The 11,839-nt window shown below is 43.2% G+C and overlaps 1 protein-coding gene across 1 annotated transcript; it reads left to right on the forward strand.

Moving 5' to 3' along the window:
* The first annotated feature begins 1,734 nt into the window (after positions 1-1,734).
* On the forward strand, positions 1,735-6,883 carry fam171b (family with sequence similarity 171 member B). Its single transcript, XM_026302050.1, is given in 9 exon segments — positions 1,735-2,123; positions 2,501-2,734; positions 3,699-3,791; positions 4,309-4,467; positions 4,635-4,805; positions 4,935-5,051; positions 5,163-5,286; positions 5,574-6,828; positions 6,830-6,883. Coding segments are annotated over 9 exon segments (2,433 nt in total). The 5' UTR covers positions 1,735-1,897.
* The last annotated feature ends 4,956 nt before the right edge of the window (positions 6,884-11,839 follow it).

Here is an 11,839-nt window from a genome sequence, read left to right on the forward strand (position 1 = left end):
AGTTCGACAGCTGACGCAGGAATGTTTTTGTTATATCAGACATGAGATGACATCCTGAGTTAACACAAAAGTTACTGATTGAGACTTGAACCAACAGGCCCCAAACCTCTAACACGACCACTACAGTTACCAGTCTTTTTTTTTGCTGGGATTGGATGACATAGCTAATCGAAAGTAAAGCATTCAGAAAAGCTCTGAGAGCAGTGATGTTGATATTTCTGGGTGTTAGAGTGCTGTTAGGAAGGCTAGAGATTTTAAGTTCAAGGAGCAGGTATGAAGGGGAAGTGTCAGGGCGTTGAAGGGGGGGATAGGTGTGCAGTAGACCAAGTTGAGCTTGAGAAGTTTTGATGATGGGAGTTGTTTGTTGCACCTCGTTTGTATCAGGGTGGACTAAATAAGAGGAAACATCAGGACAAAGTGCTTCACACCCTGATAAATCTTTTCTTTTTTTTTGTGATTATTCACATCCTGATTTTTCACACCATCAATAATCACACCCTGTTTTTGTTTCACACCCTGATTTTTCACACCCTAAATGATCACACCCTGATTTTTCACACCCTAAATAATCACACCCTGATTTTTCACACCCTGAAGAGTCACACCCTTAATAATCACAACTTGATTTTTCACACCCTGAAACTACATATACTGTAGTATGCGGTTGAAGTGAGACTTTACTGTAGTATGTGGTAGAAATGAAACTTGAAGGGAGCATGAAGTCAGTGACATTCAATGGTGTTTATACGTACTAAATAACAGGAGACATCAAGTGTAGTGGTGATGATACCACTACACCACAGCCTGTGACACTGAGCCAATGAGCTTTTGATCATATTTTACATTCAATAACATGACTTACCAAAAAAAAAAAAAAAGGTCAATAAATAAAAGTAAAACAGATAAGATAATATGACAGCCTAGGAAAGATGAAAATACAATAAATAATAAAAATGATGGGTGTTAAATTCACCACACATTATACTACAACATCAAATATTAAATCAGGCACCTACATGACATCTTTAACTCACATATTTATCATGACACTTTTGGACCTCATTACAAGTATCATTAAGTAAGTATCATTACAGCCTGCACAGGAGAACGGCTGAGCATTCCTTCAGAAGACAACGACTCAGGCTACGCCATCATAAGTCTTCAGGTCTTCAGGACCCCCATAACAAGACCACTCACCAACCATAACCTGCCTGTCATAAAGTGCACAACCACTCCCAGTGGTTTCACAGGCACCACCACAAAATCTGCAGACTACCATCCTTCCTGTAGAATTTAGCGGTACTGCATCTTTCAGCCTCATTTAAATTTTCATTATTCTATTTATGTTTTTACACTTTTAATTATGCATCTAGTTATTTCTACTTCACTCATTTTCCGTCCTCCATAAACACAACCGCAATGATGTAACAGCATCTCCCGTATGATCAAAGATACACAACACACACACACACAGAATGCTCACTCTGATGCTTTTTCTTGATACTACAAATGTTAACACCGCATGTCTCATACAACTATACGTTTTTCTTTCTGGTCATAACTAATAAGCCATTTCCATTAACAGCTGCTCTTTAACATAAAAGTCACGTTTGGACAAAACGTTAGGGCTAAAATCACACAGATGAAGAGGCGCTGTCATTTCCTCTCCTCAGTGGAACATCTTGTCGTAAACGATCTTCGGCCACAAACGCCCAGCCTCAGCACCAGCCATCATTTCTCCACGGGGCTCTCCCTCTTCCGTCCGTCCCAGCAACACAAGAAGCCATGAGAGGGGCGATGCCTTCGTGATTACACAGGACTCTGGGACCCTGTTCTTCTTCTCCCGAGCTCGTTTCTCGCGGTTCGTTATGTCTTTGAGCCTGCTCCCCTTCTCGCCATGGCCGCTGCTGAACGCCACCTGTCGCCGCCGCTGCTGCTCTGTCTGCCGTCATTGTTTTTGATTTCGTGCCTGGATGGGGCGGTGAGAGCAGCGGAGGAGGGCGGCGGCCTGCCCTCCTCCTCCTCCTCCGGGAACAATGGCCTCACCGCCGCGGTCGAAAGACCGTCTGCCACCGACCCGAGCGCCCCGGGGCGACCTCTCAGCCCTTCGGCTCTTACAGCAGGTAGAAGTAAACAGGATTGGCTCTGCTCGAGTCATTTATTGGTAGAGAAATGGAAAGTAGCTGCACCCCCATGTTATTTGGTAGCCTGCAGAAATCACAACAATTACATCCAAACAATAAGAGCAGATTGTGCTTTATTTATGGAAGGGTACCAGTACTTCAGCCACACCTGTGTTGGGGCTGTTGTGTGATGATTGGATGTTTTTAAGGCCTTTTATGAATGAGGTAAATTATTAACTTCACACATATTAACTGAGTCTCAGATTAAGGTCAGGCCCATGTGTGTCTCTTATTTTTATTTCCATGTCTTTTTTGAGAGTAGGGACAATAAAAGGGGAGTAATTCTTTAATATTCTTGTACCTGTTATTCCCTCCAGAGCCCCAGTTTGCACTAAAAGTCCAGGTGAGGGACCTGGTGACCCGTCAGCCTCTGCCGAGAGCATCAGTGGACGTTTACGTGAACCACACCCTGAGCAGCTCAGTCCAAACGGGGGACAGAGGTGAGGTTCTCCTCTGGGTTACGTACAGTCCAGGCCTCACTCTGACCCTGCTGGGCAACATGGAAGGATACATCCCCCACTCCCTGCCCTGGAGCACCAGCAAGAAACCGAGTGAGTTGCACAACTACGGTACCATAACTTTTTTTTTAAAAGATTGCCTGACTTCTCTGACATCTACACCTACACAGTTTAGCAGAACTTTCCCCAGAATTAGGAGCCAAAGACTAAAGATGACACACAGACAGTAAAATAACTAATGTACCTTCTTAATGCAATAACACAACAACCGAAACATCAATCACAATAATCAATGACTTGATGCAAAGGAAAATATGTAGACACTTTTATTTATTGATGGTATGAAACACCACTTACAGACACATTAACACCAACTACGTCTCCACTGCCTGTACAGATGGATGAACTTCATGTGTCACTGAGGTTCGTTCACAGAAAGACAGTTTATGTTCAGTATAATCAAGTACAAGTGATTTCATTGATTGTTTATGCACAGTCATGGTGTCTGACTCAGACCTGGGTAAAACCTACCCCTGCTCAGCTAACTGGTCTTTGCATTGCACCGAAACAACAGTGGGGAGGGGCAGGGGGAGGGTTTGGACTCTGGGCCTTACTGTACTTCATCTTCCTGACAGTAAAGGCATAGGAAGGTGGTGTTTCGACGCAAGAAGGAGCAGGTGATAGGACAGAACCCCCCCCCCGGTGCTCTGAATTATCAGTGGTGCCTCCCTTTTGTGCTGCTGAGCCAGATAAATGACACCTTAAAAGAGGCTTGGGGTTGCATCACCATCACCATCTGCTGCTGCTAGCAAAGGTTTATGAGCTGCCCCAAAACAAAGAGGAATGGCTGAAAGCCCCTTATTCACTTACCTACTTATGGATGTTGCATCCTAAACTATTTATAGAGCTGAAGTTACAGTGAAGTCATAATTTTGCATTACATCCTTTGACAAACACATTGATAGAAATACACAGGAAATACATGGAGGCTGTATAAAAGATGAAACAAGACCAGTATCTGTGTTTCTGTCCTGACCTTTTCTTTTCCTCCCTGCAGTTTTCTCTGCTGTGACGTTGCTGCTGCTTCCTCACAGTCAGGGGAACGTCTGGCTGTTTGAGGACTCCATACTCATCACCAGGAAGTTACCTGGTAGGTTTATACGCAGTATATGAATACATGAATGAATGAATGAATGAATGAATGAATCCACCACATTTACAGCCTTCAACTGAAGAAACATCAAATCAAACATCTCATATCAACTTATTTATATATCACCTTTCAAAACAAGGTGCGTTACATCAAAACAGAATAAAAATGAAAACATCAAGAGCAATAATCTGAAACTTACTTCAAATAATTACACTGAGATTAGTTAAGAAAATGGCATGTGATAGTTTCGGGAACAGAAGCACAATCGAACAAATGAAAGCACAGTGGACCTTCTCATATTAAAGGAACGACTTCTTGAAGGATCTCAACTGGACTATGCAAGATTTTTTTTTCCCCCACTAATTATTGTTTTTGACTGTAAATGAATTAATTTAACCAAGTCCTTTCTAATGAATGCCAGATTACAAAGAGCCTTGAAACCATGTCTTCCCCCCCCATCTTTTCTGCCAAAGGTCCAGATTCTGATTAATCATATCCCATCTTGTTCTCTTAGACAGTTCCTCACAGCCTAAAGTGAAGTTCCCCAAGAACCTCCTGACGCTCTCTGATAAGAGCAACATCTCGTCAGTGACCGCTTATCTGACCGTACCACAGCACCACCTGGCTAAAGACTGCGTCAACTGTACTCCAGGCATCATCAGCAGCAAATCAGGTGAGTCTTCAAGGCCACACTAACATTTAAAGTAGTTTTTTCTTAGTGTGGACTGTTTGGTTTGGTCATTAAATTAAGGTTTGACAAGATTCTCAAAATAAACTGGGACAGATGTTGCTGCTTCTTTCATGATCATTCTTTGGTATCTTATCAACTCCTGTCCTCAGTGTTCAGAAGCATCGATCTGAAGGCAGTAGCAGCCGTCAGCGTCCTGCTGTACACCGGGGATGAGGAGCTGCAGGTCCGAGGACCCATTCAAATCAGCCTGCCACTGGGGCACAACACCCACCTCAGGGCCGCTGATACTGTGCCAGCCTGGGCCTTCAACCAAAAGATTGGTATGAGGAAAGATGTGACATAAGCTTAACACAAGTTAAAATTATGAAATTACAGTGACAGACACTTTAGGCTGCAGGATGTAGTTTGTAGAAGATCATCACACTGACAAATGTTCTGTGTATTTGAAGGGGCCTGGGAGAACCAGGGTCTGGGAATAGTAAAAACAGTTGGTGACGAGCTGGTTTGGACCTACACGGCTTCTCATTTGGGCTACTGGATCGCTGCGCCCTTGCCCTCCTCAAATGGTACATACCTCATCTGCCTTCATTACCACGTGTGTGTGTGGTGTCTGTGTAGCACTGTCACATTGAATTGAATCAAACGTTCTATGTCCACATGTACATTAAACTGTTCAGATTATCTGGGACATGGGAGCTCTGTGGATTTCATATCATACCACACCTACCTGCTGATGGGAATACTGGGAGGAACGCTGGCCATCGTGATTGGATTTCTGTCCTTGCTGCTGTGTCACTGTGGGTAAGAAATCAAACATCTTTCAGCTTACGTCATATTTATGCTAAATAAATGCCAACAGTACATAAACCAGCTCCTCTTTCATTGGCAGGAGGAACAGATTTTAGTCTGATGATGAAAAACTGCATCCACACCTTTAAAAACAGAATGAATAACAATACTTTTCTCACAAACAGGAAGTGAATTTATAGGCAATGAAACCACTGAATTCAATAATGGTCAATGCTTTTGCTGCTACAGCCCTGTACAACTGCAATCCATGTATTCAATTCTGTGTCCCCCAAATACAGAGGTTCTCATCGAGAGCCCAGGAGGCGAAGAGCCCGCTTCTCCAAACTCACCGTGGTGAAAAAAGACCAAACCACCTCCACCCACATGGAAGAGGGTTTGCTGTTTCGTTCTGGTGACAACAGCCTCGCGTCCTGTAGCGTCCAGTGTGAGCCCTCGACCACACCGAGACACAAAGCCAACTACAACATCTATGTGGAGGATCCAGGGAGTCGCCCAGCAGCCCCCCTCTATGAAAACATCTCTTCAGATCGGGTAAAAGGTCCCCAGCCGCCACCTCACTACATCAACAGTGAGGAGGTAGCTCGGATGAGGGAGAAGTCCGAGCAGAACCGAGCCAACATGAACTCTGATCACTTCTTTCAAGATAAGCTGGTTCACATCTATAACCAACCAGTGGCCATTATTCAGGCTCCAGAGCTTTTCAGTTCTCAGGAGCAGCAGCTGTCAGGCTGTAAGTCGGCTACCTTCCCCCGCAACGGAGTTGAGTATGACGCTCACTCAGAACCTGCGAGTAAAGACAGCTACACCCAGACGCTGCCCAAAGTTCTTCACCACCACTCTCAAGGTGGAAGCAGCCCACAACAGAGCAGCCAAGATGAGCCCCAGCCTCTGGAGACTCCTCCGCAAGGTCAAGTCCCCAACTCTGGTGTATGGGGACGCTACAGTAACCTGCTTGAGTCCTCCGTCTCTGTGCCTGGGACTCTCAATGAGGCAGCTGGAATGGAGGCCTTCAGCAGTGGCCATGGTGTGCCCAGTGAGCTGCAGGGGATCTCAGAGCGCACGCTGCTGGAGCTGACCCGGGGCAAGTCCTCGTCATCTCACCCCAGAGCTTGGTTTGTCTCCTTGGACGGGAAGCCAGCCGCACAGGTACGCCACTCCATCATTGAGCTCCAGAGTCGCCACCGGCCACCCAGCAGCAACGACACCAGCCTGGACTCAGGGGTGGACATGAACGAGCCTCAGCAGAACATCCGCGAAACTGAGCGTGACAGGCCTTCGGTCCGGGCCTCCTCCCTGCCACACCACAGCCGAGGAGGACGGTACAACGAAGAACAGGACCTGAGTAGCAGTGAGAGTGGCACCACTGCCACCTGCACACCAGAGGACCCTTCCCTGAGGAACATTTTAGACGGAAGCAGTGGGGCTATTCCCAATATCCCCGAGGAGCGAGACGGGATGGACACATCCAGCGCTCAGGAGGACAGCGAGTCCAGAGGTACGCCACCCCCACGCCGCCTGAGAAAGGTGAGGGAGAAAGGGAAGACAGAGAAGAGGGGTGCCAAGCATGTCCGTGAGGGGAGACCTCTGACCAAGCGAAGCTAGAGCATGGCTCGTGATCACGCACATCCAGACAAGCATTTTCACTTCATTCATCTGAATCACCGAATCCATCCTGAGCTTTCGTCTTGCCACATGTGCTCACACAGGCATTGTTGTTGTTGAGTTTTGTGATTGTACAACTCTGCCAAAGAATGCATAAGCTAGCTCGATAAACATGCTAAACATTTTGTAGCTGCTGTTAGACAAGTTTGTGCACCACGTTCTCTTATTCTCCCTGAATCTAAAAACCACCAGCAAGATTCTTCACAGCAAAATGTCCGTGTGAACATGTTCTCTTGTCCCGGGTACTGGCATTAAAGAAGGTGCCTTCTTACTGCCTGTAATCATCAGATATGATTACATCAGTATTTGTCTACAGTTAGTAAATTAGGTGAGTTTGCAGGATGGACACAAATACAGGTTTATGTGTAGTGCACTTATCCTCACCATAAATGCCTGCTGTAAATTTAACTAGAGACGCTTTCGTGGTTTGCGATGCTGACATCTTGCTTTGATCTAACTTTTTACTTCACTCTGGAGTTCGTGAAAAGACGGGTTTGTGTCGTCACTAGAATCGCTTCTCTCCAAAAATTATCGTTGAATCTCATTTTAAAAAAAAAAAAAAAAAAAAAATTGGACTCTGGACCCTGACAGATTTTGGAGGAAAACTCCGATAGAGACTGTAAAGCCAAGCTGCCATTTAGCACAGACTCAAGGTTTTAAACCTGAATAAAAAACAACTTGAGTACACTGACAATGAGAATTACCACAAAATATCAGAATAAAAAAAACACAAGAGAAACACGAGTGTGTAACTAAAGAGTAGGCCCTGAACATGGCAGGGTTTGTTTTAAGGGATTCATTGTTCTGACAGGAGAATGTCTGAAACATCAGCTACTGGAAACTGGTTTGGAGGGATGTTGAATCAACAGCTTAATTTAGAAAATACAAATAATCTGCAGTCTCAGACTAAAACCAAAGCTCGTTGTTATATGACTGGACTCCTCGCCATGCACAGTATTATCCTTTACAACAGCTGGCGTCTCGTACGTACCGACTACAGCCTTTATTTACTACTTATTATTGGACTACTTTACTCTCAAAGGAAGATGGTATTAAACATATTTTTCTGGACTAAGATGATGAACACAGTAAAACTGGTTTCTAGCATTTAGCTCAAAGTGCAGCCTTTTAACTGTGAATAACGTAACATCCCCAAAACCTTTTCAGTGACAACTGATAATAACTGATAACATCCACCATGAACACCAAAAAAATAAATAAATAAATAAAACGGCACCAGAAGCAATATTTACCACAAACTCAAATTCAAAAACAAACTTTTGCAGAATCATTTTTCCTACTTAGTCTTCCCTTATTCTAACACATTTTCTCTTTGTATGTGCGTTCATGCAACGTGTTTTTCGTATGTACATAGTATTATGTGACTGTGACTTTGTTTAACCTGTGCTGTTGTTCTCATCAGGATGAATGAGTTTTTTTAAGAAGCTGTCATACATATTGTCAATGTGAATTACTTCAAGGTTAGTCTGAAAAGTGAATGTCTTTTCATGGGAATGTACAGAAAAGCTGAGCTGTGTAATTTTAAATGTAGCAACAAATTCAGCACTTACTCGTTCAGTCTGCTTACAAATGAAAATATTTTCTCAGCTCGGTCAACAGCTTCAGAACACAAAATATATCTCAGCTTCAGCTGCAACACGCGGAGTAGTTTGTGAGCATTTTGTAAAGAAAACCCTACTGCCAATCCTGCTGTGGATGTGTATGTATTGATTTTAATGTGCTCCTTTAGACGTTAAACCTCACGGGCTTTTGTTTCTTCCAAAATGGGCACATCGTTGTAATGATGGTAGTGTTGTTAGTCTTGCCTTTTTGTGCACTGAATTAATAAACATACTTGATAACAGCTCTTCTTCGCTGGTTTTTCGTTTAAGCACACTATTTTAAACACTATTTTTTGATGCAGTTTCCATTGATAGCTCTTTAAATACCGATTGACTGGTCTTGCCCAAACTCCACCCTCATCTGAGATGGTATCTTCCAGTTTCTGACTGGCTGAACACACCTGAGCCTGGTAATCAGCAGTGGGTGGGCGCTGGAGGACCAGGATTGGAGACCCCTTTCCTAAAACAGGACTATTCTGAAACCATGACCAGGACAGTGTACACACCTTCAGTTTCTCCAGCAGCTTCTTTTGACAAACATCCTGGGTTAAGTTTCCAGCAGACACTTCCTGGCTGTGTGTACCTGAAATATGGAGGTTATAAATGTGTCTGTATTTTCAGTCAGACGTGCCTAGAGTCATAAACAACATGAGATAAAGACAAGGGAATTTAATACCTATATATTCCTGAGGGACTCATCTGAAAAGGTTTTCCCAGTGATCGGTGCTCAGGCCCTGGAGCATGAATGAAATAATCACATGGTAAATTAAATGACATTAACACCATTCACCTGTGTCTTATCCCTGCACACAACAGATAAGAAGAGGAGCTGAGACTCACGTTTTACGAGACATCAAACATATCCTCTTAACGGGAAGTGTCCAAAGACAATCTGTAACACACGTCCACAAAGGATGGACTATGTAGCTTCTCTGAAGGTGTAAACATTGTGGGACGTCCTTCATCATGGTCAATCAAAGACGCAGGAGTGAGAGACAAAGGGAAATAAGATTCAGCCACAATAAATGTCAGAAATCTCATTAGGCTCATCGCCTTCGTCTTTCAGTGTCCATTTGCAAATAGAGATACAGTATTAGGCCGTTTTTTTCATATTGTCTGCAGCTGCTGAATTAACATTGTGCTGCAGTTCCCAAATGTGTCCACAAGAGGGAACCAATGAGTCATCACAACCATTACATTAAATAGAACAGGCTCTCTTGGCATACAGACAGACAGAGATAATATAAAATACACAGACAGAGAACTGCCTATAATATTAACATAATAAAATCATTATTATATTGTCGGTGTGGAAGTGAATTGGTGATTGGACAAATAGTGTAAAAGAGGCTTTGAGTAAACTTCAGTGCAAGTATATACAAGTATAAGATCACTTACCATTTATCTGCTGAATTAATATTGTGTTGTAGTTTCCAAATGTGTCCACAAGAGGGCGACGATGAGTCACCAAACACTATTACATTGAATGGAAAAGGCTCTGCTGGCATACAGACAGACATGGAGACACAAAACACAGACAAAAAACTGGCTATAATATTAAAAAGCTCATTATTCAGTGAAGAAAATAATTTTCTATTAAGAATTAAACATACAAAAACAATAACTAAGCAGCTGATGATTTCACATTGAGTTTTCAATGTCACCCCCACAACATCAAATGGAAAAGGCTCTGCTGACTCTACTGACAGTGACATAATACAAAATAAAGGTGGCCTGGGTTATGATCGCCACCAGAATAGACACAATGTTTGGGCTCTTGAACCGAGTCTTTAAAAATAATATAAAAAGGTTTTTTTCTTTTATTTCCTTTTTCCGGTCTCAGAAAAAAAAAAAAAACAAACCACTGCTCATCAATCACTAATCCACTTTCCTCATTTTTAACTTTAATTTTCCAGGTTTAAACAATAAAAACTCTGATTCCCACCTTGTTTGGGTTGATTGGCAGGTGTCCATGGAAGCGCAGCTGAAAGAACTTCCTGTCCACGCACATATTGGCACAAAGCCTGTGAATGACCCAGGTAAATGTCAGGACACCTTGCAGAATGGGTTTTTGTTCGACCAGAGAAGGTTCAACGAGTGGCCTGCAAAGGTCTGAGCTATTATTCCCCCCCCAGAAAGTGCAGGTTTTCCAAGGTTCACCAGGCACTTTTTTTTTAATGCTTTATATGCAGCTCTTTTCAGTCCTCTCAAAGTCTAAGACAAACGCCTAGAGATCACATTTGAAACTTCAGGAGGTCATTTTTTGCAGCCCAAACCCTCATTCTCAATGATTTTTACTTGCAATTAATTTTAAAGGCACAAATACCACCAAATGATGACAGATTTAATTAGTCAGTCCCTCTACCTGCCCTCTCCCATATCAATATTTGAACTTTTCCTTCCTCGCAAGAGGTCGATGTGATTAATTTTTCAAGCCATCAGTTAATTATCATCTTATTTACCATAATAATTGGCTGAATAAGTGAGGGTTTGCTGAGTTGTTGTGGGGCCATCTGCTCCCAGTGCTCTTACTCACACTTCTAATTAAAACTAATCAAAACATCTTTATTTTTGTTTATGGAAAATGGAAGAAAGGCTGATAATTTCCACTTACAAACCTCTAATTACTAACACCAGCACTCCAGCTCATGGGTTGGAAAAGGTGATAACGCATCCATGAATGGATTAGTGAGGGAGGGGGGTCATAGGGCTGAAAGGTATCCTGGGCCTCGGGCACTTCCTCACATCCAAACCCACTAAGTTGCTCTCAGCTGAGCCCACTGGGTCCTACTAGACATAAACACATGAAACATTTCTAAAGTCTTGCCAATGGTCCTGTTTGCAGAATAAACCAGGTGATCAGGACTGGTTGCTGAAAAACAAAGCAGACAAATGTGATGCATTTCAGATCAATTAAGAAGACAAAGAAGAAATGGAAGAAGACAGTAGTTGACACCACCTCCCATCCTCACACTTTTCAATTAGTGTGCAGGCAGACATCTCAGCATGGCTGGCATCACCATCCTAACCCTCCAGAGAGAGAGAGAAAAAAAAAGCAGCATTAGCGGTCATATGCCAGCAGATTTGTTCCCATTATTCATTACAATTAATTGCTCCCTCGTACTCCCAGCCTCTCCCAGGAAGGCAGCACTCTGCACACGTCTGTGCTGCAGATTGTAATATGGGCGCAGGACTTAAAGCTGTCATTCAAATCTCACTGACCTTTCGGGAGAAAAGGTTTTTCACCCAGTTTGCAGGGA

This window comes from Mastacembelus armatus, chromosome 2, assembly GCF_900324485.2.
Source record: "Mastacembelus armatus chromosome 2, fMasArm1.2, whole genome shotgun sequence".
In the NCBI taxonomy this organism is placed as follows: Eukaryota; Metazoa; Chordata; class Actinopteri; order Synbranchiformes; family Mastacembelidae; genus Mastacembelus; species Mastacembelus armatus.